Genomic DNA, 26,074 nt, shown 5'->3' on the forward strand with positions numbered 1-26,074 from the left:
TCCTGGAATGCTTCCAAGATATGTTCTGTGATGGCTGTTTTTAAACACTTACCTTTGGAGAGGATTGCAGAACCCTGTGCATTACATGTAAATCTTAATGGCTAAATTACATGCCTATCGAGGGCAATGGATGAAGAGCAGCATTCCCTTGAATGGGAGTGCTGACTAGAGCTAGCCACTAAGAAGCATGGACATACTAAAGTTTCCAAAATTCTACCGTTCTTCAGATCTTAGATAGCTTAGCCAGTCTCGCATGAACCTGGGAGGCCTTTTTCCACTGGATTCAGAGCCCAGCACCTATTCTAGTGGAGAACAGCACATGCAAGCATTCTTAAAAGAAATGAGCACTGCTCACTGAGTTGTGTTCATGATGTTGTCCATCTTTTATTCTGCTCTTTCCTAGTGCATAAGCCTTTGTTCAAGATGTATGAGACCTTGGTTCACTTTCTATACTGGCCTGAGGGAATTAAAACTCATACCTCCTACCTCAAAGTAGAGTGGTCTAACCATAGTTCTAGAACAAAAGCAAAGTATGACTGTATACTGCTAGTTAGGGCAGTCGGTTAAGAGGGAAGAACCAAGTTTCAAGTTCCTGCTCCTGGAAGTAGCAAAATGGAAAAAATGGAGAGAAACGATAGATCATAATTTTGTTTTAGTTGAAGAAAGATTATTACCATTATCACTTGATTATAATGTCATGATTGCTGATAGTTTAAATATTTTGAATTTGTTGTTTTTAATTTTTCCTCTTCACTTAGCAAAAACAAGTAGTTTGAAGACTTGAAACTGGATAGTAGGTGGGATAAAGAGGAGAAAGTGTAAACTTTTTTCAGTGTGTGTTTTAATCCTTTTCCTGTAAGTGAATATATTGACATGCAAGAAATATTTTAAGTAATTGTTTAGCAATTAACATTTTTGGCCAACTCTGTTCCATTTTGATTCCAGGCACAGAAAGATCAGAAAAAAGATCGTCCTCTTGTGCGACGCAAGTCAGAACTGCCTCAGGATATCTATACCATGAAAGCCTTGGAATCCCATTGCCGAGCTGATGAATTAATATCACATGATGGGCATTAGACTATTACAGTGAAATATTATTTTGGAGGAAACTTTTTTTCTGGACTCAGTTCTACAGTAGAACTTAACTTTTTTTGTGCCATACCAATCAGTTACACACAAAGTCAAAGCTTTCTTCAACCCAGTTCTGTAGGCAATAACTTAATAGAGTATGCAGCTCAAGATCAGTAGTTCAAACAATGGTAAATTACCCAATTCCATATGCAGAACATTGGGTTGACTATAATCAAATGAACACATTTTCCTGGAGGTGTTATCATAGTACCAGCTAGTGATAACATATGTAGTTTTTATAGTCATATTTGAGAAGAGCATTCTATAAACTATTTCCATCTAAATAAATCCTTTGAATGAACAGTAGTTGGTACTAATAAGTGTGTGTTTTCAAAAGCAAAAATATTTCAAATTTAAGTATTAAACTTTTTCTAGGATTTCTCAATTTTACAATTGTTTCCACATTATTGCTGTCTTGTAATATACCAGCAGTTTTGAAAATACACAATTATTCTTTCGTATTATAAAACATGGCTTACAAACTGGTAACTTTCATGACAATCCTTGATCATGATTCCTTTCTAAGAGTTCTGTAAATTTATTTCTCCTCTACTTAGGATAAAGATATATATCTATATATACCATGTCCTAATACTTTGTGTATATTTAAAGCCATATTTTCCAGTCTTCAGTGTATAATGCGGCACCAGTATTCCAGATATGAACTGGTAGAAGAATTTTTCCTAAAATGAAAAGCTGTTTACTATGACTGGGAATATTCTGAATATGAAATTTCAGTTTTAAGTATTTTCAAGTTAATAAAATACTCTTTCACTGTTTTCTCCCTTATCTGAGCTTTTAATACTCAGCATTTTTTCTTGGGCTCTAGGAGTTCAGTATTCTGTGGCAGATATTTTGTGTCATTTAAGTTGCATCAGTTTTTATCTGAAAGATGAACATGGCCTTTCAGGAAACACAACACCATAAACTTATATAATAAAGTAAAATCAATAAAAGAACAGACCTTTGAATTCCATTCTGCCTCTTTTTAAATGAGTCTAAGAGCTGAGGAGATAGTGACCATAATTTTACCGTGAAAATATTTTTTGTTGTTGTTGTAAAGAGCACCTGTGCTGCAGATACACCTCACAAGTGAATTGAAAATGCATCTGAGTTGCTGATGATCTTCAAATGCTGCTATATATTCCACAAGATTACTTGCATGTAATGAGCTTTTTGTTGTAGATGGAAAAGCACGGGAGGAAAATCTCTTTTTAAAATATAGTGCTTTGTCTTCAATATTTGATTTCTCTCAGGGTGGCCAGTATTTTGACTTACTTATCCTGCTTACAAGCTGTTTGAAATGTGTTCTGCTATTCTAAATGGGTGATTAGTTTCCTTTGTCTCTGGCAGTAACATTGATATAACTTAATGTTTAATGTCTTGATGCATAAAGAGATAAAAATGTGGCTTCTTTAAAAATAGTTTTGTTTTATTTTTTAAGGAAGTATAATGTCTCCTGCATCCATAAAAATATTGCGCAAAGCAGACATTCATAGTAACCTTGTGCAGATGTAGTGCCTGCTGTTTGTTGGTTGCATTTAACGTATAGTTTCCAATATTTGTTACATTGTCTATTGGAAGAAAATAGTGGGTGGTAAATATTGGCTTACAACAACTAAATTTAAAACCAACCCAAGCTTCAAGTGGAACGTCCACTGTGTCTGAAAACATTTCCTGTTAAACTTGAAAAAGAATATGCTTTACCATTATGATGAACTATATTAAAACAGTTTAAAGATGCCTTCTCCTTTTGAGGGAAAAAGGGTGCTTTTTTAATTGTATAAAGCAATGTCTATGTATTTTGATATACCATTGTTTGAACTTCCATCTTTAGCTGGTAGATTATCAGATACCTTTGATTTTGGGTGTTCAGTATGTTTGTGCAAGAGGTTGCTGGAAGGAATTATTCTTATTTTACCAAGGAGAAAACCTGTATATCAATGTTTGATTGACTGTGTGATGCTCAACGTATAAGAACATCTTTCACTGTCTAGATTTTGTTTCTGTTCTTTATTGAAGATAAACACTCACCAAAAAGGGAAATAATATGGTATTTTAGAGGCTTAAAGCTCTCCACAAATTTGTATTTGAGGTTTTGGACCACAGACATTTGCTTAGGCAATATTCCAAAATTTATCACCACTAATGGTTTAGCATGTTTATTACCACCATTTATATACTACTTACAGTCCTGTAGTAAACCATTCTAAAACTAATACATCCAAAATAAAAAGAAAAATTACAGCAGAATTTTGGTGACTGTTGTTCTTCATAAAGTTCTGTGTTTGACACCTTCCCCTTGTTTTCCAAAATTACACCTGTACATCAGGAATGTCAAAAGTAATATTACAAGTGTCTTTTTAGTGTGGCTTTAGTATGGCTTCATTTTAATATTGTACATACATTGTACCTTGTTTTATGGTAATAAGTAATAAAAATGTAGACTTCATATTTTGTACAGAATCGTCCTATGTACAGAATAAAAAGTTCCTAGAAACAGCAAAAATAGGTAAGTGGCACAATTATTTTTCTTTAGATTATATCTGTAACTTTATGCTTTAGTGGAATGTTAAGTTCAAATGTACCTACATATTTTTTAACATTTTGTAATTCAATTTTTTGTTCTGACATTGTTTCTGAAGAACTTCATACACCTGCCATTTAATATGCTTTTATCTAATTTTAAAATTAAAAAAATGGTGTATTATATGGACAAATAAAGAACATGTGAATTTTACTTGCTTATCATGAAACTAAATTTAGCACAGGACCTTTGGGTGTATGTTTAGATTATCACAGCCCTCAGAAATAGCTACATGAGCTAAAGAATAAAATAATTCATAAACTTCACAAAAGCAAAAGTCCCCCCCCACCCCCCTGTAAGCCTGGGATCAATATCTGACTACTTTGACTTGAGTTACAAACGCAAGACTCAGTCCAGAAAAACTCTGCTAATAACCTTCTAACCTTGGAGACACCTAAATTCAGTAGCCTCTGGGTATAGAAGGAAGTTGTTTTCTGCATGAGCCCAGAAGTAAATTCATCAGACGCGCTCCCAAATGTAATCGTGAACCAAAAACTAGATGTTGAAATAACTGAGGATTCAGTCACTCTTGCTACAAAAGTAGGGTCAAAGTACCTCTCAAAATACAATAGTAGGTATTGTTTTAAAATAGTGACAATAGCACCCTTATACACACACACCACACACACACACACACACACACACACACACACACACACACACACACGTATGTAGGTATGTATAAATATCCTTTTGAGTTGTGAGCGCTTTCAACAGGTGGGAGAAGCAGACTTGAATCCTTTCTTTCTGAGGGAATTAAGCTCAGGGGCTTTAAACAACTTGTTTGGCATTGGGAGCTTGATTTGTCATCTTTGAAGCGTAAAGGAAGGTGGTAGCACAGCACCACTACACTTGTGGTTGAGTTTTTGTTCATTTGCTTTATGGAAACTATTTTAGTACTGTGGAAAGAATACTTTTAGGAGGTAGCTAGGATTCCAGGCTCTGGAGAGATGGTTCTGGTTCCATATGGAAGGCCTTGACCCCTTCTCATCCATTGCATACAGAGCCAGCTCACCTAAAAGCGAAGCATTTCTTCTCCCTGGATGTAGTCTTTACTGTGCATATGGATTATGGAGACCTGTGTTGCATATAACTAATTAAGAAATGCCATTCTAATTATCATAACTGTCTCTGTGGATTATGATTTCTTTTAACTGATGAGTTGACTTGGCTTGGGCTGTCTTTACCTTACGGAATAAAACCTTGGTGTAATTAAATACTGTGTATAAAAAAAAAAAAAATTCCCAAGGGAGAATTTACTGGAGAGCTGAGGAAGATAATACGCTATTCCTTCCTTTTTTAACGGACGAGCAGCATGACTGCACCTCCCTTCCTCCTATCCCATCCATACTGGGACTGCTTTCACTCCTGCACAAGTGGAGAACAGCAAGCACAAAAGACGAAGTTTCATAAGCATCCGTCTCTGGGGTTTTGATGGGTGGGAGCTTCCACTGTTTTGGTTCAAGGAGGAAGGGTATTCACATAATCTGTTTCAAGCTATTTTAGGCATTTGTGAGATCCAGAAGACCAAACTAAGAGCTCTGTTGGCATGAAGGGCTTGCTATAGTGGCGACTGTACATTTTTCCAGTACTCTGTCAGTAGAAAATGGCTGCAAGAGAACTAGAGCTGGGAAAGCAAATGAAGTTTGTTTTGTTTCAATGATGCTTGTTTTGGAGGTTTTTTTTTTGTCTAAAATATTATCAAATTACTTTTGAACAAATACAGCTTTTATTTTTTTGCTAAAGTGGTTTCTTTTGCAATTTATGCAAAAACATTTCCTTCTATATACATTTATAGCATATACTGGGAGTGAATTTTGTCTGTCCTGACAAGTTCTAATTTTCATTACGATTCTCCTAAAATACTTTTTTTTTCTTAAGTTTTTCAGAAAGTTCAGTCTTCCTTAGCCTGAGATTTCCTTATTTTAAACTTATTCCTAATTTATATGTACCACCATAAAAGTATGTAAGGGGAGGGCTGTTATAAATTCTTTATATGCATGCCATAAAATGAGCATTATGTATTTAATGCTACATATGACATATCTTTTTATTATTATTTGCTCTTGTTTTTCAGCTCAATACCTTTTTATAGCCCACAAAGTTATTTTGATACCTCTTTAACCATGGATAGCTATACCCCTGGAGATACTGATGCTCAACAACCTAACTGCACGTAGCTGAGACTAGTGATGTCTGCTGCCTCAATGCTGCTCCATTAAGGAGCAGGTATCCTCTTTGGAAGAAGAGGATGTTTCTTGCCTTTAATCTGCATCCCCAACAAGCAGCAGAAGGGGGACATCACACACACACACACACACACACACACACACACACACGACATGCACTTGCTATCAACAGACAGGATCTTTTGACTGTCTGCTCCTTCTAACAAAGCTGCTTCTGGCCCTGCTTCCAGTGTAAAGATTAGCTTGGTGTTTTGCTTCTGAGCTTGAAGGAAGTAACGAAACAGAGGAGAAGGTCTAAAGATATGGGAAATAAACTTTTTGGATTGGAAAATTTGGGGTGGCATGGCTGAATGCTAAAAAGGGGTGCTCATGGTTTGCTGAAAAGTTAGGTGACCAGTTCTTGGTCTCCATGGGGATGGAGTTGGGGGGAGCAAGTGGGTTGGTTTGGCATGGTGCCACTCAGAAGAGTAAAGGAATTGGCACATACCAGTGAGGTGAGATGTCAGTAAGCTGAAGCTCGATGGGAATGGAGGAGGGTTAAGAGTAGTAGAGAAAAACAAATGGGAAACTGAGGAGGTTTTCCCTGCTTTGTTGTTTTTTGCTGCAGGATATTCCCATTTTTCAAGTTAAGTTTTAAAGTTAAATATGGCAAGTTTTACTTCAAAGTGTAATATGGGGAGATTAGTATCTTCTACCTGCAGTTGCCTGTTTTTTCTCTCCTTTTCCATCCCTAGTTCACTTATTTCAAATATTGGCTCTTACTGCATTACCCTCTCTCCCCATTCGAGACATTGCTTAATTTTGATGTGAAGTTTGTTTCAACCAATCTAATCCCCAACAGTTGTTGTGGAGTGATTTATCTGGGCTCCAAACACTTTATTTGACATTTAATCTGAAAGTAGGATTTTTTCATAAATTTATTCATTATTATTATTGTCCATTTATTTATAACATCTGTGAGTGAAAAATTTACTAATTCTTTTCATTGTTTGTGCATTACATAAACGCAAGTGGCTTGTGTTAGAATAAAATTAAAAAAAAAAAAGGCTTCAAAGTATAAAGCAAATGTAGAAGATGCTGAATTGAAATACCAAAATGGAGAGAACAAAGGTTGTTTTTGATCTTTAGTCACTGAGGTAACAGACCTTTTTACTACCAGAGTGATGAGGAAGATCACATTAATTTCTTTTTCTTAATGCCTGTGGGAAGGTTCTGTAAACACCAGGATTCTGAGACCAATGTTGAGGATCTTTCTTCTTATTTTGGTACTAAGATGAGTCACTTCAGGTATGTTTTTTAATATAAATTTTAGAACACCTTTGGCTAACAAAACCATTGTCATACTAGATGTGGAAGAATTGAGGAAATCTCATTAATTTTTCCAAGTGTCTTTATGAATGTAAAGTTTTGTATAAAACATCTGACAGTATTTTAAAACCATAGCTGGTTTTATATATGGGAAAACACTAGTAATGCATCAGTTGTGTAAAATTTTTAAACTATACTCTTCAACTCACTTAACATATCACTCAATTCATACCCTCCTACTTCTATCACAAAAAAACCCGAGTCTTTAAAAGTTCTTGTAAGTTCTGACAGCTTAGTGTATAGTACAAAATTAGCCTTTCCATAGACAATATAGTAATGTTTAGATGACTACACAGGTGTTGCAAAAGGTTACTTTTTGAAAATGGAGTGTAAGCCTAAGTGAAATAAGCAGGTTAGTTGTTCTGAAAACTTTCTTTTGATACCATATCATATAGGCCCTAATGAAACTTAGCAGCAGCTATCAGTTTAATTTGTAGGTCTTATATTAGCTATTTTTAAACACGTGCATATTTTGTACGAATATAAAATAAGGCAACATCATATTGCAGTGGAGAGAGATTTCTTCACTTGAACTGGCATGCTTGGTTGTTTTTTTGTTTTTTTTTTTTTCCTTTGTGTCTGTCTCAGGGCTGATTATACACACAAAACATTATTTTGATTTTTTTGAAGATTGTTCTCCCTACTGCCAGCTGTGATGATCCTGTTGCAGAGGATAGAGATCAGTTTCTTGAGGTTAATAAAGATAGGAATTCCTCCTTTGCTATTCAGACCAACATTCAATTTTGGTTTTGGTTATTTTAATATATTTAAAATGTAGTTTTATAAAAGAAGCGTCTTTGTCTGATGGAAAACTGCATGTTTATGAGGAAAAAAGTGTAATATTGATAACCTTGCCTTTTGGATGGTTGATTTCAATGGCTTGTGATGCATTTAGCAAGAAGGGCCTGGTTCTTATTGTATCCAAAAAAAGGATATTCATAATTGACTTGACATAGATCAACGCAAACTAGTTTTCACAGTGATGGAGCAAGCTAAAGCCTATTCCCTTTCCATAGGCATTAATGAAACCTGAGAACATGTACAAAAAAGCTAGATTATCTTATCTTTGCTTTAATCTCCTTTAACTTGATTTAAAATACCCTTCCATCCCCAGCCCCCCCCCCCCCCCCCACACACACCCTTTGGCACAGTAGATAAGGCCAAAGTGATTATAATGTCTTATCTAAACTGGTTTTTAGTTGCAAATAGTCTAGCATTTAAATATCAAAACCCTAGACTTGTTCTTTACAGTAAAGTCATATACAGAGTATTGCTATGTTTTTAAAGAACAGCAGTAAGATCAGATTTGCTGGGATCTTTTTACACTGCTTTCTCTGTGATTCAGCAGCAATGTATATAAACAATTATCTGAATTTGTATTTCCTATCTTTGTCATTCTTTCTTCTCCTTATTTCTATATTTTACTTTCCTTATTCTTATTTTTCCTGGCAACAATATTACAGAAATGAGATGCTGCATCTTTCTTTGTAAGCTATAAAAATTTTGTGACATTTTGCTGCAGCAGATGATGGCAGTTTAGAAGAATGAGCATACTAGCACTTTAACATAGCTTCAGCTAACCCCTTCAGAGATGCCCGCTTACACTCAGAACACATCCAGGTTATGTAGAGTCTTACTGAACAACCTGAAGGCTAAGATATTCATTTGAACTTGTGCTTTTGGATGCTTGGCCCGTACTGACACTTGCTATGTGAATAAGAGAAGCAGCTACTTCCTTCCACACTGGAAAGCAGTCAGGCAGGGTGGGTAGGCTGGCAGAATTCAGACAGCCTCGTAAAGACAAGGTCTTTTTCCATATTAAATGTCATCCTCAAACATAAACTACATGTAGAAGAAGGCTAGGGTGTGAATAAATCAGATTTCAAAAAAGTAATGGAAAGGAAATAGGTGAATGTTATATTAAACTCATAGTATCTCAGTAACAGTACTCTGTATATGCAGTACTGAGATGACTCAAATATCTGCCACTATTTTTCATCAAAAATAAAATTCACTTTTAATAAAGACATCTTTTGGGGGTGGATTTTTTTAATTATTTATTTATTTTTAGATCAGTTTTGGATGAATCATCTGGATCAGTTCTGGTGCTTGTAGTTGAAATGCAATTACTGAGTAGATCATTTTCCTTCCAGACAAGAATGCCTGAGATTTCTATTACTGTAGAAACCAGTTCCAAGTTAAGCTGGACTCCTGAACCCCTTAGAAGCCTGTAGGAGCATAGGCACACTTTCATCTATAAACTTCAGAAAGAACTTTTTTCCCTTCATGAATCCTATTTGGAATAGTATATTCCAATCTAGGCATTAGAAGCAAGACTTGGTAAAGCTCTTGGCTCAGATCTCACACCTAGGTTTAGAACTACAAAAAAAATCAATGGGGAAGAACACCTGTGTTTTCAACACTTAAACATTATCTGTGTGAAAACAGTAGTTGGGGTATGTGGCTGGGCTTCCTGGATATCTAGTATCCTGACTGGAAGTGCATGCATTTACATGTATATAGTGTCTTACAGATGCCTTTGTCAGGCAATATAACCTAACCAAGCTTTCTTATTTATTGTGCAATATATGTGAACAGATTCTGGGTGTGATGGTCTCTGCACACAGTCAAGACTCATTTGCCTGTGTGTCCACCTGAGGAAATGCATGTCAGGTGGGCATGTGGGGGTTGGTTTTGTTTTTTGGGTTTTTTTTGTATGTGGTGGTTTTTTGATTGTTTCAGGGCTTCCCCTTCTTCACCTTGGTAGGAACAAGAACTGGAGCTTTCAGAAAGTCTGTGAGTCACCCAGTGACCCCAAGGTACTTTTTCGGAATCTGAGGAGTCCTCTCCCTTTCTAGGTGCTGTCAGATTTAATCCAGTTTGTTAAACCAACAGAAAAATATCAGCTAGGACCAGGCAAGGGTGGGGACACTTAGGGGAGCTTAGCTCAGGCAAGCATGTGTATTGGGATACAGCAGATATGTAAAGAAGGCCTCAAGGATTTTCAAAAATGAAATGAGATTTTGAAAGAAAGGTCTGTTTGCATCATTGTCCTTTCTGTCCTTCCTGCCTGCCTAAGGTCATATGCATTTGGGAAACCCTCACTCATCTTGCAAAAAATTGTGGATTAATGGTTCAGGTACTAGATTCATTAAATGTAGTTTCATTAATTCTTTAAATCAAGCGTGTAGCTAGCAAATGAGCTGGATGTATAAAATGGCCAAGGTGAAAGGGAAGGGGGGTGGCACTTAAGAAAAGCCTGATCTGATCTGTCCTGGTTGGTGACAGAAACTACCTGCTGGTTTCCCATGGATGGGACTGCTGGAGTGCCATCTGCCTTGGTCGTACACAGCTCAGTTACCTAACGACTTTGCTCTTTCCTTAGCTTCTCAGTGCTGACCTGGTGCCATTCTTCATGTACAAATGTCCTCCTTGCCACCTGTTCCTACAGCTTTTTGTATTTATTTTTAACATGAAAGCAACATTTTCTTCTTTGGAGAAATTATCCAAGGAACCGCTTAGCTTTCAGGTAAATTGGTGGCAACAGCAGAATTCAGTTTCACAGTGGGTTTTGCTGCAAGAAGACGGGAACCAGCTGCCCCCCTGTCACCTGTGACATCTCCACCGGCCTGCGCACCCTTGTCCCCGAGCAAGGAGCCAAAGCTCAGGGTGGGATTTTTCTCTTCTGTTTGCACTGCAGGACTTGCACCTCACCTCCTGGGTCGGCCCGCTGCTGGCCTTCTCTTTAGAAGGAAACTACTTGAATAAAGCACGACGTGATGGTTCCTGTTAAATAATCAATGCCTCTCCGGGCAGGGCTGTTGCCGGGAGGGAGGGAAGGGGGACGCCAGGCGGAGGGCGCGGCCGCCGCGGGGCCCGGGCTGTTGTCGCCCTTCCCCCATTGTTGCGGCGAGGAGGCTTTATGACGTGGAGTGGGGAGAGGCTTCTCTCGCTGCTTCGACTCCCAGCGTGCACTGGGGCTGCGGGGCGGGCTCTGCCGCAGGGCACTATGGATCTTGTCGTTTTCCCTGCGTAGTCGTTCCTAGGGTTCGGCGCGCGGGGGCATGCGCTCCCCACAGGCACCTGGAGCCGCGAGGTATGCTGGGACTTGTAGTCATTCGGTCCGTTTCTACCGCGCGCCCGGCGAGGGGCGGGGAGGACTGTCTTTCCCAGAGTACCCCGCGGCGGCGTGGGCGGGGAGGCGGCGGTTATAGGGCGGCACTGTGGGGGCGGTGGCTTCAGTGCCGAGTCGGTGGCTCAGCGGGCGGAGCGCGGCTCGGTCCGTGTGTCCCTGCCTCGGCATGTCTGACTCGGGGGGCGGCGGGGGCGGCGGCCCCGGCGGCGAGGAAGGCGGCATGGAGGTGTCGGGCTCCGCCGTGCAGAACGTGGCCGATGTGTCGGTGCTGCAGAAGCACCTGCGCAAGCTGGTGCCGCTGCTGCTGGAGGATGGCGGCGAAGCGCCGGCGGCGCTGGAGGCGGCGCTGGAGGAGAAGGGCGCCGTGGAGCACATGCGCAAGTTCCTCTCCGACCCGCAGGTCCACACGGTCCTGGTGGAGCGCTCCACCCTCAAAGGTGAGGCGGGAGCCGGGCGCAGGCCCGGCCGGGCAGGGGGCGCGGCGCTGTCAAAATGGCGGCGGCCGCTGTTGTCTGCCTGCCGCGGTGGGAGGGGCGCGCCGCCGCCGGCCCCCTCCTCGAGCCCCCCCCCCACGCTCTCCCGCCGCCTCCCCCCCCCGCGTTCCCGCGCGCGGCGGAGGGGGGACTGTTCCCCGGCCCTGCGTGGGGGGGGGCCCGGCCGGCCGCCCGCCGCACTGCGGCGGCCCGGGGCTGCGGCGCTGGCGGCCTCGCGCCGCCGCGGCCCGTTTAATGGCAGTCAGCGGCTGGGAAAAGCCGCGGCCGCCGGGCCGCCTCTGGGCGCTGTGGGGCGCGGCGCGGGCTCCCGTCGCGGTGGCGCCGCTGCTTCGGCCGGCCGGCGCCAGCAGCCGGGATGCTGCGCTGGCTGTTCCGGCCTGGCCTCCGCAGGCACCAAGGCCTTTCTGTTTGTTTACTTCCCAAGTCTGGTGCTTTAACTTCAGCTGCTCGGCGGCTGCGGCGCAAGTACGTACTGTGTCTAGGCGGGCTGCGAGTGCGGTTGCTTTATACGCCGTGTCTCTACAGCGTATTCCTCTTGGAATAGCACTGAAAGCACTTCAGCAGCATGCTGCAGTCACTCCTTAATGCTGCTTCCTTTCTGCTCTGGAAATAACCTGCTTCTTGGCAAGACACACAACCTGTCTGGACCAAAAAAACCCGCATCGGGCTATAAAAAGTGCTGCTTCATGGTTAGGTAGCAAGACTTCATAAATCCGCAGTGTCTTTGTTAACTAGCAAAGTCCAGCAGCCAGGTTGCTCATAAACAAACAGTGCTAAGAAACCTTGTCGAATGCTGCATTAAATACTACAGCTAAGCTGACTCTCATCCGAGAAACATTTTTATCATCTACATGCTGCTGTTACTGACTCCGTGTTTTTGGAAACATCTTTTAATTGAGTTGGTAAACAAATCTATCACTAAATAGGCATTTCTTGTCACAGAATCCAGTCTAATGAACAGTAATAAAACATAACTAGACTTCATTATTAACACAGACATTTACTGTCAAGCAGGATCTTTAATCTGTATGTGCATAAATGTCTGCCAGCTTGAGCTTTCAGAACTTCAGTATTAAACTGAATCTCTATTCCCAGTGGCTGTTGGTTCAGCCCCGGTAGATGCACATCGAATGTTAATATAGTCAAACTTCAAATTGCATTATCTATCATGACAGCAACCACAGTGCAAGTTCCTGGATCAGTTCCTGCACACCAAGAGAAGCTTAAAGAAGGTTCTTGTACCTGCTGACTACTCACTGTAAACTTGAAGCATCCTGCCTTTTTTTGTCTTATTCCTGTTTCCACTTGTTATCTTCCTTCTTCCCCTCCCAAAGTCTGAAACTTATTTTTCAGTGGGGATAATGTTAGAATTTCCAAAAGGAGAGAAGAACAACAACCAAGAAAAATCTTTCTGAATGCATGATATAATGTTTGACAAGATTTAAAAGAATGCATTGCACATTATTAGGCTATGCAAATAATTTCTAAAGTTCTCTTACCTCTCTTTCAAGAAGTTAATTATCTTTAGTTCAGATTTAAAATGATAGTGGGGGCAACGGCAATCAGTTAGCTCTAAGCTTGTGGGGTATATTATCACAAGTGTGATTAAAATCAAATTGAGACAGTTATTATATGTTTTAGAAGCTAAATATTAATTTACTATGAGCTAAAGCCATTTCCATAAATATCATCTAGTTTAATAGCAATTATTTGGGGAAAGTGGATTTCCTGACTGACAGGAACCTTTCTAACTTAACTGTATTCAGAATGTACAGCATATGAAGTTCTTGTTTTCTCTGACATGATTAAAAACAATGTTTCGATTGAAATTTATGCATAGACTTTAAAAGCACGGTATTAATTATAGATACAGCAAAGCAGAAGCTGTATTTCTAACTAATGAAAATTACTATTGTGGTATCACTTGCTCTACAACCTGTAAATGGCTTTCAGACAGCTTCCTTCGGTGTCTAGCACAGTACTGTTCTGTGACTGGACTTCTGGTGCTTGGTATCCTAAACGTGACAGCCTGAGATTGTATCTCCTGTGAAGAGCTAAATGAAATGAGAGCAGGTGAGAGTCCAGTGTGAATGTGTCCAGCTGGGGTGTGTCCCCCAACAGGGAGTAGCCTTCTGCACTGAAATCACCGCATTGCAGCACAAGTGCCAGCAGTCCCAGCAATTACGTCATCCGTGATACAATAGCTGTGTTAATGCCTGAATACTTCCCATGGGCTTTTATTCTGGTTCAGAGACTTTATTTTCAGATTTTCTCTTTAATATGAAAATAAACCTATAAATAAAAAAGGAGGTGCTTCGTGTTCTTACCAAAGTGTGGTTATCCTGGTAGCGTATCTTTAGAAATGCATTCTCTGTATTGCAGAAATTTTCACTCTGCTTCACAAGCAGAATGTGGGCTATGTTTAGCTTGTCGTAATGTTTTATATTTAGAAATTCTTTATAATAATGTAGAAAAGATAATGGGATTGTACTAGAAAACCAATGAACCCACCCTGGATTTGAGAGATATTGCAAGGCCAAATTTAACTTCAGCTATTTGGTGTAATAAGTTGGTGCAGAAATTAAAGGTTAGATAGTAGTCTGATTATAACAGAAGATGGTCAAAAGAGGGCAGGGTGACGGATGCCTTAAAATAAAATATTTCTTACATAGCTTATTTTTTGCAGAGGATGTGGGAGATGAAGGAGAAGAGGAAAAAGAGTTCATTTCCTACAATATTAACACTGACATTCATTATGGAGTAAAATCAAACAGGTGAGTTATTAAAATAGTTATTAGCATTTCCGATTTATGAAAGTGAAACCTACTACAGTTATTGACACAATCAGCTTGATAATTAGTATTTACCTAGTGCTTCATGTAGTGTTTTTATTCAGCATTTCAAGGTAGAGACCCTAAGAAAGTAAGGGTGTGTCATGGGGCTGAAAGGAATAGGCTTTAGGACTTCAAGCTCTGAGGTTAAATAAAAGAAACAAAGGCTTATTTGTAACATACCTACAACTAAAGTTCAAGAATCTTCTGTTATTGTTTGACTTCTGTGTGTTTGTCACTCTCCTGAACGCATATTTGAATCTCTGAAGCTTCAGGAGAAATAGCGTGCCTCCTTACTGTGCCCATAACGCAGAGTGCTTATTGATAGCTCAGTTCAGCTGAATACTGAAGTATAAAGGTGTATTTATTAGAAGTCTTGTTTTTCAAGCCTCTCAAAAGCAAGATTATCAAGTATGGTGATACAGGTTAGCATTTGACTCCAGTAAACTAAACTTGCAGTCAGATGAAAGCTATTCTAATTGTCATTAAGTTTCAAATGTCTGTTTGGTAACTCTCTTTGATCTTTCTACAGCCTGGCATTCATTAAGCGAACACCAGTAATTGATGCTGACAAGCCAGTGTCTTCTCAGCTGAGAGTGCTCACTCTCAGTGAAGATTCTCCTTATGAAACATTACACTCTTTCATTAGCAATGCTGTTGCTCCCTTTTTCAAGTCCTATATCAGAGAATCTGGCAAAGCAGACAGGTAATTCAGTATAAATACTTCACTTCTCTGCTGACAAATTAAAGTAGGTGTTCAGTGAAAAAATAAGTGACTATTCAAGGCAAGTCATGTGAGAAATTTTAAGCATGTATGAAGTTGTTGCTGGCTCTGGGAAAGTAGTTCAGACAGCTTAAATGTTTCATGTATGATTTTTGTTTTGGCTTCTTATATGGAAACATCTGTACTCTTTCAGAGATGGAGATAAGATGGCTCCTTCAGTTGAGAAAAAGATTGCAGAACTTGAAATGGGCCTGTTGCATCTGCAGCAGAATATTGAAATTCCAGAGATTAGTCTGCCAATTCATCCAATCATTACTAATGTTGCCAAGCAGTGTTACGAACGTGGAGAAAAACCAAAGGTTACAGATTTCGGTGAGAAGGTTGAGGATCCCACCTTTCTCAATCAGCTACAATCTGGAGTCAATCGCTGGATTAGAGAAATACAAAAGGTAAGAGACAAGTACCAGACTACATGGTAAGAACTTCTCTGTAGTAACGTGAAAAATTCCTTTGTGCATCTTCTTTGCAGTTTAACAGGTAAAATACTGCTGCATGCCAAATATTCTGGGGATCTGACACTAGTTTCTGAACCACCAGAGATTTTAGTCTAAATTGGTTTGCAAGTAGCTGAGAATGACTATCGTATCTCTACTGGAACAAACAGATTCAAGCGACTGGCAATTTACTCTCTTTTACAAGTCTTGGTTTTGGGCTTTTGGGCTTTTTTCCCCACATGCATACCACTTGTTACTTCCCAAATCAATTCTGTTGTGTAAGATTATGACCTTTTAATAGTTAAGTCTGAGTTAAACAGTTTCCCCCAAACAGTTGTTCCGCTCCTAGCTCATACTCTCTTATCCTCCTGGCTGTTACTTTTCGGAAGAACTCTGCTGTTCTGCTCTCACTTAGAAACAGCATCTTAAATATCACTATTATTTTTCTCCCTGGATACAATAAACACCTATTGCTCATGGACAAGTAGTTCCTCCTCTTATTCTAGAGGATAAAATGTTTATTTCCTTGCCTGTCTCATCTCTCATTCAAAATCAAAATACAGACAGTAATCAGGAAAGTGGAGAGATGGCTTTTTCAGCCATGGTGAAGGTGCTACATGGAGGTCCCACAACTGACTTTTCAGATATACTGGAATTGAACCTTGATTCTTGTTGCACTCTTAATTCCTATACTTCTGGCAGAATGATTGCCAAAACTGTTTGATGTTGGAGTATTAAAACCTATTAGATATTATGTGTCTCAACTATATTTAGTAATAGAGCAAGCTTTTACAGTTGAAGCATGTAAATTAAAAGCTTTTTTTTCTTCTTCTTTTAAGGTGACCAAACTAGATCGAGATCCTGCATCAGGCACTGCATTACAGGAGATAAGCTTCTGGCTTAACTTGGAACGTGCTCTGTATCGCATTCAGGAGAAACGTGAAAGTCCAGAAGTTCTTCTAACTCTGGATATTCTAAAGCATGGCAAACGTTTTCATGCAACAGTCAGTTTTGATACAGACACAGGTAAAACGGCTGTTCAATAAAATTTCTTGCTACATCTGACAGAACTTAACAGGTTATCAAACATTAACACTGTAGTACAAAGAACAGTGCTTTTTAGAGTTGCCATAGTCAAGTTAAAGCTACTGTCTTGCACAGATTGGATTAACGAAATGATAAACTAAGTCAAAATCTGTGTTGCATTTAGGTCTAAAACAGGCTCTGGAAACCGTGAATGACTATAATCCACTGATGAAAGACTTTCCTCTGAATGACTTGCTGTCTGCTACTGAGTTGGACAAAATAAGGCAGGCCCTTGTTGCGATATTTACCCATTTGAGAAAAATCCGAAACACAAAATACCCAATCCAAAGGGCACTGCGTTTAGTGGAGGCTATTTCAAGAGATCTGAGCTCTCAGCTACTTAAAGTACTGGGAACCAGAAAGCTGATGCATGTTGCCTATGAAGAGTTTGAAAAGGTATGTTCATGGTGTTGTGACGCAAACAGGCTGTATTTTTGCATTGAATAGTGACTTCAAGGAAGCCTTTCACTTGTGAGCCAGAGTCCTTATTCTAAAATTCTTTTCAGGTAATGGTTGCATGTTTTGAAGTTTTCCAAACGTGGGATGATGAATATGAGAAGCTACAAGTTCTGTTGAGAGATATTGTAAAAAGAAAAAGGGAAGAGAACCTGAAGATGGTGTGGCGTATCAATCCTGCTCATAGGAAGCTCCAAGCTCGTCTTGATCAAATGAGGAAATTCAGGCGTCAGCATGAACAGCTGAGGGCAGTTATTGTGAGAGTCTTGCGACCTCAGGTAATACTCTTAATCATTATCAGACAGAAAAGCAGTCCAGCTTCCTTTCTCTTACTTGCAGACTATTTAATGATGCAGAGGAAAGAGGTATTATATTGAATCAGGTGACTGCAAATGCATAATCTGAGGTTCTCAGCATGAAGTGTTGAGTTTTCTCCACCTCTAGTAATTTTTATTGTATTGACTGGTTTATATAGTCTAATGTGCCTAAAACTCTGCAGAAAAGAAGCAAGGGAAGAGAAAAGAAGCTTCAGTTGTAATCTTGTGGAGACTAGGTTTCCAGATCTAGCCTCCGAAGAGGCTAAGGAGGACAGTTATAAATGCAGGAAAGTTCTCTTTAAATGGGAGGAGAAAGTGGATTTCTTTTCTGAATAGGCATAAGGAATGTTCACTCTTGCTTTGAAGTGTCATAAGCACAAAAGTAAGGTAACATTCAGTTTTACTGCTTCCAAAAACTCCGTCTGTTTTTCAGCCCTTGCCAATAGGGTTAGTTTCACCTCAGACATACTTAATGTACGTCATGGTCGTGTTAATAAAAGCAGTGAGTCCAGACTTGCCATGGAGGAGATTACATAGTGTGTAGATAGTTGAGCTTGGCTAAACTGCAATGGAAAATGAGATTATGCTGCACAATAGTGGAAGTTTATAAGGTAACTATTTTGCCCCATTCCTAGTTGAGCTTAAATCTGAAATGGAACTAAAACTTTGTTTCGGTACTAATTTGCAGGTTTTTGTAATGCTTCTTAGAACAGGCTGTGTTTAGCTATTTGTACTAAGTTTTCAAGCATCCAACTCGCTAAACTGTGGTTTTAATGCAGGTAACTGCTGTTGCCCAACAAAATCAAGGAGATGTACCTGAACCTCAGGATATGAAAGTAGCAGAAGTTCTTTTTGATGCTGCAGATGCTAATGCAATTGAAGAAGTAAATCTTGCTTATGAGAACGTTAAAGAAGTAGATGGTTTAGATGTTTCCAAAGAAGGTACAGAAGCATGGGAGGCAGCAATGAAACGATATGATGAAAGAATTGATAGGGTTGAAACAAGAATCACTGCCCGTTTGAGAGACCAGCTCGGTACAGCAAAGAATGCCAATGAAATGTTCAGGATCTTCTCTCGCTTCAATGCCTTGTTTGTCAGACCTCATATTCGAGGTGCCATTCGTGAATATCAAACACAGTTGATCCAGCGTGTGAAAGATGATATTGAGTCTCTTCATGACAAGTTTAAGGTACAATACCCCCAAAGTCAAGCTTGTAAAATGAGTCATGTTCGTGACTTACCTCCTGTGTCTGGGTCTATAATTTGGGCAAAACAGATTGACAGACAGCTTACTGCTTACATGAAGCGTGTTGAAGATGTGCTTGGCAAAGGTTGGGAGAACCATGTTGAGGGTCAGAAGCTAAAGCAAGATGGAGATAGCTTTCGCATGAAGCTCAACACTCAGGAGATCTTTGATGACTGGGCAAGAAAAGTTCAGCAACGCAATCTTGGTGTGTCTGGCCGTATCTTCACCATTGAAAGCACTCGCGTTAGAGGTCGAACTGGAAATGTCCTGAAACTGAAAGTCAACTTCCTTCCAGAAATAATTACACTTTCAAAAGAAGTCCGAAACCTGAAGTGGCTTGGCTTCCGTGTTCCCCTAGCAATTGTCAACAAAGCTCACCAAGCAAACCAGCTCTACCCATTTGCTATTTCTCTCATTGAAAGCGTCCGTACATATGAACGAACATGTGAGAAAGTAGAAGAGCGTAATACCATTTCACTTCTGGTTGCTGGCTTGAAGAAAGAGGTGCAGGCTTTGATTGCAGAAGGGATTGCGCTTGTGTGGGAGTCATACAAACTTGATCCATATGTACAACGCTTAGCAGAGACTGTCTTCAGTTTCCAGGAAAAGGTTTGTTTTACTGTTTATCTTTCAAACTCAAACTTTTTCAAACTCAAACTGCAAGTTTTTTATGTTTTCACTTCAGTAGTGTGTGGTTAATCAAAAGTATAAGCTGATAGCTGGTGCCCTGATCTGTATTGTCTCTGAAGCCCTTCATTTAAGTAGTTGATGAAGATGGCCCAAGTTGTCCAACTTGATGGATATTTTAGCCCCATTTCTCAAACTGGTGAACTTGCTGCACCTAAATAAAGAGAAGTGACTAACCGCTTCTCTACAGGTATTGTTACCTTTGTCTAACATGTCAAACTAAACTTCCCACTTTTCTTAAACTACTTCTTTAGGTGGATGATCTGCTCATAATTGAAGAGAAAATAGATCTGGAAGTGCGATCATTGGAAACATGCATGTATGATCACAAGACTTTCTCTGAAATCTTGAATAGGGTTCAGAAAGCTGTGGATGACTTAAATCTTCATTCATATTCCAACTTGCCAATCTGGGTCAATAAGCTGGATATGGAGGTAGGTTTGAGACCAAAGAGCTGTATGTATTTAGAGGAAACACTTCTTTCAGGTGCGGAATATTTGGTGTGCTCCTCTCCAGAGTTGCCTAAGGAAACTTCTGTCTGTCTACTGTCAGAGGACAAGTCGCTGGAATTTTCTGCATTTTTGTTGTGTGCAGAAGATGCAAGTCCTGTTTGTTTTCAGCTGTTGAAATTCAAGGGGAGTTTCTTACCCTTTGAAGAAAAATATTTGATATAGCTTGAATGTCTAGAAAGATAGACAAGGGGTAGATAAGGGATGGTGAAGATTTGCTACACAAACACTCTTTGTGTTAATGGTGTTTGGTACGGCCTGTTAAGTTTCGTGTTGTTTGACATTTTGTCATTTTCAAAGCAATTAAAATTGCTTAACTTCATTAAAGTCCATGAGAACGAGAGAAGCTTTGAATGAATATTAGCTGAAAAATCTATCAAAACTCTTAAATCTGGTGACTTAATAAAGATGACCTTGGCTCCATTGACCATAGTCCGCCTGATGTCAGAGTATGATGATAGTGGGGATCCTTATGCAGTGAATATGCAGCTCTTTCTCCAAACATTTGTCATTTTCCTTAGATTGAAAGAATCCTAGGTGTTCGTCTACAAGCTGGGCTGAGGGCCTGGACCCAAGTTCTTCTTGGACAAGCAGATGACAAAGCAGAAGTGGATATGGATACAGATGCTCCTCAAGTGAGCCACAAGCCTGGTGGAGAACCCAAAATCAAAGTAAGCTCATTTTTTCCTCTGTTGTTAATTATTCAGTGCAAGAATTTGACACATTATATCTGAAGCTAATATGGAAGGTAAAAATCATAAGTATTTTGTCTGCATCTGGTTTTGGAGGAATACTTGCCTCCCTCATTAAGTGCCAGTTGCCTTTCAAAAGACTACTACCTGAAGTCCAAAATTGTTGTCAAAACTGTGGGTTGTAGTAATATCTGCCAGTAAAACTGAATGTGTTGACTGTTTCTGCAGAACATTGTACATGAACTAAGGATAACCAACCAGGTGATATACTTGAATCCCCCAATTGAAGAGTGTAGATACAAGCTTTATCAAGAAATGTTTTCTTGGAAGATGGTAATATTGTCGCTGCCAAGAATTCAAAGTCAGAGATATCAAGTAAGTGTCTTTCCACTTAACTGGGCTTAAATATCTTAATATGTTGCTCTAGGATTGAATCTGAGCGTGCTAGAAACTTGGGTGTATATCACATGTATAATTGTGTCTCTCAGGTGGGAGTGCATTATGAGCTGTCTGAGGAAGAGAAATTCTATCGTAATGCATTAACGCGGATGCCTGATGGCCCTGCAGCCCTGGAGGAGTCATACTCTGCTGTCATGGGAATTGTAACTGAAGTGGAGCAATATGTCAAGGTAGGAGGCCAAGTGATTCCATGGCAAAGCTGAACATGGATTTTTTTCTCTCAGTTTCTCCTTATTAAGGATGTTCTGGGGAACATGAAAACACTTTTTTTGAATATGCTGGAAAAGTTCTGAGCATAGTTTTGTGAAATATCTTCTTTAGGTTTGGCTGCAGTACCAGTGTCTGTGGGATATGCAGGCTGAAAACATATACAACCGTCTTGGAGAAGATCTAAATAAGTGGCAAGCCCTTTTAGTACAGATAAGAAAGGCAAGAGGAACATTTGACAACGCAGAAACCAGAAAGGAATTTGGGCCTGTTGTCATAGACTATGGCAAGGTAAGAAATGGAAATTATTGTTTCTGTGACAAATGTATTAAATTTCAGCATGGATGTATAACAGAAAATAGCACGGCCAACAAATTACTATTATGTCATTTTTCTCAATTGTAGGTACAATCAAAGGTGAATTTGAAGTACGACTCCTGGCACAAGGAAGTACTCAGCAAATTTGGCCAAATGCTTGGTCAAAATATGACAGAGTTTCATTCACAAATTTCTAAGGTAAGATTAGTCCAAACTCCAGTTTTTCACTTTCAAATCAACTTATTCTAGACTTCTAAAACACTTGTTTGTTCCCCCAGTCACGTCAAGAACTGGAGCAGCATTCAGTGGACACAGCCAGCACATCAGATGCAGTGACATTCATCACATATGTGCAGTCCCTGAAACGTAAAATCAAGCAGTTTGAAAAGCAAGTTGAGGTATGTTGTCTTGCTAATTACTTCTTGGAATATCAGACTTACCTCTTAAGAGGTAACTTCATGATATTGAAGTCCACTTGAGAACAGTCTTTAACATCACATTCTGAGGAATCCTGTAAACTGTATAGTGAGCTCTTGTTAAAATGTGTTGAGTATTTAGCTTGTGGCTTAAGCTAGTTTTATCTTTTTACCTTACAATCCTTGTCTCCTGTAGCTTTATCGCAATGGTCAGCGCTTGCTTGAGAAACAGAGGTTCCAGTTTCCATCCTCTTGGCTATACATTGATAACATTGAAGGAGAGTGGGGGGCCTTTAATGACATCATGCGTAGAAAGGATTCTGCCATTCAACAGCAAGTAGCAAACTTGCAGATGAAGATTGTTCAAGAGGATCGGGCAGTGGAAAGCCGAACAATTGACTTGTTAACAGACTGGGAGAAAACAAAGCCTGTGACAGTAAGTAGTGACTATTTAGTGTTCGTTCAGTGAGTGAAGTAGTTGCTCTGCATGCAGCTAGGAGGAGGCAGTTTGTTTTGATGCTTCTGTGGCACTTTTCATTACACATAATGTTAAAGGTCTTTGGCAAGTTATAAGAAAACCCTCAAAATTGTTAATTGTTTTTTGGGTGATGGCATGAGGGAGTTTACCCTTAAAACTCTGGATGCAAAAAGCAAGACGGCTTCAGTTACTAACAAATCTTTAGCTGAAACAAACTAAGGGGTGTGCATGTAGGAGGATTCAGAAGAAAGCAATCTGCCCTTTTGTGGTGGGAGGGAAGGCCATGTTCAGTAAAACCAAAAACTCCATCCAAAATTGGGATGAGACTTTTCTGGATAAGTTTACAGCCATATTGTCAGCATATTGGAAAGAGGAAATAATGGGACAGATAAACCAATGTTTCGTATTTAGTTCTTACTTTTAGCATAACTTCAACTTGATTTTAGGTTGTTTGGATTAATGTATCCCATGCAAACTTTAGGGAAACTTGCGCCCAGAAGAGGCTCTTCAAGCCCTTACCATCTACGAAGGAAAATTTGGTAGGCTGAAGGATGATCGTGAGAAGTGTGCAAAGGCCAAGGAAGCTCTGGAACTAACAGATACGGGACTACTCAGTGGCAGTGAAGAACGTGTTCAGGTACAACCTGCTCATACAACTTGTTGATTTCACCAAAAAATATTTTCAAGGCAAAAAAACATGTTTCGGGTCTGTCTCTCTTTTCCTCGAGAGAGTTACTCATAGCCTGTGAGTTACTAGTGCCAAGATGCAGTCTGCACACCCATTCAGTTTTAGCCTTAAGAGACTGTCCATGGTCTTTTTAGTGACTTGCTTATTTTCACAAAGCTGTTACATGAACTGAGATGCAAGAATTTCATCAGGGTCCCTGACTATAGCAGTTCTGTTGAACTGGCAAGCTAACTGAAGGGTTTGGATGCATTAGAAGTACTCTGTTTAACATACACTTCCCTCTCCCCCCGCCCTTCTGCTTATTACTGAAGAAATTAGGACTTAATGCTAATGTTTGACATGTTCTTTACCACAGGTAGCTCTAGAAGAGTTGCAAGATCTCAAAGGAGTTTGGTCTGAACTCTCCAAGGTCTGGGAACAGATTGACCAAATGAAAGAACAACCCTGGGTTTCAGTACAGCCTCGCAAGGTACTTTGCTTCTGTATAGATAAACAGCATACCTACAGCAAGTGTATGTGAATTAAGAATTAGACTTCTTGTGATAGACATGCTTAATTGTGCCACACGTTCCAGATCATTTTCTGTGTATAGGTACCTTCTTCAGTTTCTCATGAGTGTCTGTCTTTTACTGCTAAGCTAAAAAAATCCACAGGTCTCTGACACAACTTAAGTAATTCTCCAGGGGGCTTGTGCAGTTCCAGTAGTTTCAAAGTTGAGATTTGACTATATCTACAGAGAAGGAATTGTGCTGTTTTTAAATAGGCTATTAGACTTCAACAGAGAAACTTCATGATGTGGCTGGATGAACTGCATCAGTTTTAGCTCAGTGCTCAGAGTGATGTAGAGAGCAATAGGAACATCAAGCCTATGACAGTCCTGTCTCATAAATCCTAATCAGACAGAGAAAGAAAATCTGCATTTCCAGCTATAAACCAGCTGCATCTTATGCAATAGATGTAACATTAAACACAAATGTAGAGCTGAACACTAGTTAGTATCTCATTTGAGAGAAATTTCTGTGAAAAATTATGGGTAAGTGTGAGCTCTTATTAGTACAGCTATGTGTACCGCACTTAGAGAAATACTTAATTGCTTTTATCTTACCGACAGCTTCGACAAAACTTAGATGGCTTGCTGAACCAACTGAAAAACTTCCCTGCACGCCTGCGACAGTATGCCTCCTACGAATATGTTCAGAGACTTTTGAAGGGCTATATGAAGGTAAGTTCAAGCACTTATTTCTAAAATCTGTGCATTTTAAAGTTCAGGGATTTAACTTGCTTTCTTGTCTTTTATAGATAAACATGTTGGTCATTGAACTGAAATCTGAGGCACTTAAAGATCGTCACTGGAAACAGCTAATGAAAAGGCTTCATGTTAACTGGGTTGTCTCAGAATTGACCCTGGGTCAGATTTGGGATGTCGACTTGCAGAGAAATGAAGCAATTGTCAAAGATGTGCTGCTCGTGGCTCAGGGAGAGATGGCTTTGGAAGAGTTCTTGAAACAGGCTAGTATCAACTGTTGTGTGCACGCCTGCAATAGCAAATCAGTGTCTTTCCATCAGGTGACTGATACGTGTATAGTAAACTTCTCAGTCTAAGCTGTTGATGAAAGTGCTGAGACTCCATGGAGTTCTGTCACTGTTTTTGGAAACAGCTTTAAATTTGTGCAAGCTTCCTTTGATGTAACTTGCATTTTTTGGAAGAGCAGTCTTTGATAATGACCACAAAAGCACCAACCTGTAGAAGTTTTTACCTGATTGCATCATATCCTTAATCTTTTTAGCAAAAGCTTGAGCGTAAAACCAGAATCTTTGGGTAAAAAAGTAAAAATGAAATTATTGTAATACGTTCGTACTGTGTAACTGTCTTGGACCAAAAATGATTAATGTCATATTTTAACCACTCTTTCCTTTAGATAAGAGAAGTATGGAACACTTACGAACTGGATTTGGTCAATTACCAGAACAAATGTCGTTTGATTCGTGGATGGGACGACCTTTTCAACAAAGTAAAAGAGCACATTAACAGTGTGTCTGCCATGAAGCTGTCGCCATATTACAAGGTAAAATGGGAAACAAAGCTAAACAAATTCTTTATTTAATAAAATTCTTTACTTCAGAATCTTCACTTAACTCTGCCTTCTTCTCTTGTTCAGCATGTGTATTTGTCAGCACATTTAGATTGACAAACACCCAATTGCATATGCATGGGGGTTTTTTTTGTTTGTTTTGGTTTTTTTTGGTAACTCTTAAATGACTGTTTTTTCTGGTAACAGTTATTAGCAGCTGAACTCCTGACACCCTCAAACTGAGTGTTAATATGGCATTTAAACTTCAGGTGTTTGAGGAAGATGCCCTTAGCTGGGAAGATAAACTGAACCGTATCATGGCACTCTTTGATGTCTGGATAGATGTTCAAAGACGATGGGTCTACCTGGAGGGTATCTTTACTGGTAGTGCTGACATCAAGCACTTGCTGCCTGTGGAGACCCAGCGGTTTCAAAGGTAAGTTTTTAACTGCTTTGTTTTTCTCTTCCCTCGCTCCTAGCACCTTATGG

The 26,074-nt window shown here is 39.7% G+C and overlaps 2 protein-coding genes across 7 annotated transcripts in view; both read left to right on the top strand.

Moving 5' to 3' along the window:
• The window catches only part of PPP2R5C (protein phosphatase 2 regulatory subunit B'gamma), an 89,903-nt gene extending 86,032 nt beyond the window's left edge, over positions 1-3,871 (top strand). For all 6 annotated transcript variants that reach the window (XM_067294976.1, XM_067294977.1, XM_067294979.1 and 3 more), the window contains one exon: positions 946-3,871. In XM_067294976.1, the coding sequence (XP_067151077.1) occupies positions 946-1,077 (132 nt within the window). In that variant the 3' untranslated portion in view covers positions 1,078-3,871. The remainder of the gene's footprint in view (positions 1-945) is intronic.
• A 7,658-nt stretch (positions 3,872-11,529) lies between these two features.
• The window catches only part of DYNC1H1 (dynein cytoplasmic 1 heavy chain 1), a 45,688-nt gene continuing 31,143 nt past the window's right edge, over positions 11,530-26,074 (top strand). The window contains exons 1-22 of the mRNA XM_067294981.1: positions 11,530-11,847; positions 14,591-14,678; positions 15,268-15,441; positions 15,653-15,908; positions 16,793-16,979; positions 17,164-17,435; positions 17,546-17,773; positions 18,592-19,668; positions 20,001-20,180; positions 20,777-20,926; positions 21,176-21,322; positions 21,436-21,576; positions 21,728-21,904; positions 22,019-22,129; positions 22,210-22,329; positions 22,544-22,783; positions 23,307-23,462; positions 23,869-23,982; positions 24,625-24,735; positions 24,813-25,022; positions 25,433-25,579; positions 25,855-26,021. Coding sequence (XP_067151082.1) covers positions 11,577-11,847; positions 14,591-14,678; positions 15,268-15,441; positions 15,653-15,908; positions 16,793-16,979; positions 17,164-17,435; positions 17,546-17,773; positions 18,592-19,668; positions 20,001-20,180; positions 20,777-20,926; positions 21,176-21,322; positions 21,436-21,576; positions 21,728-21,904; positions 22,019-22,129; positions 22,210-22,329; positions 22,544-22,783; positions 23,307-23,462; positions 23,869-23,982; positions 24,625-24,735; positions 24,813-25,022; positions 25,433-25,579; positions 25,855-26,021 — 4,724 coding nt within the window. The 5' untranslated portion in view covers positions 11,530-11,576. The remainder of the gene's footprint in view (positions 11,848-14,590; positions 14,679-15,267; positions 15,442-15,652; positions 15,909-16,792; positions 16,980-17,163; positions 17,436-17,545; positions 17,774-18,591; positions 19,669-20,000; positions 20,181-20,776; positions 20,927-21,175; positions 21,323-21,435; positions 21,577-21,727; positions 21,905-22,018; positions 22,130-22,209; positions 22,330-22,543; positions 22,784-23,306; positions 23,463-23,868; positions 23,983-24,624; positions 24,736-24,812; positions 25,023-25,432; positions 25,580-25,854; positions 26,022-26,074) is intronic.

The sequence above is a fragment of the Apteryx mantelli genome, chromosome 4 (genome assembly GCF_036417845.1).
Source record: "Apteryx mantelli isolate bAptMan1 chromosome 4, bAptMan1.hap1, whole genome shotgun sequence".
Taxonomy (NCBI): Eukaryota; Metazoa; Chordata; class Aves; order Apterygiformes; family Apterygidae; genus Apteryx; species Apteryx mantelli.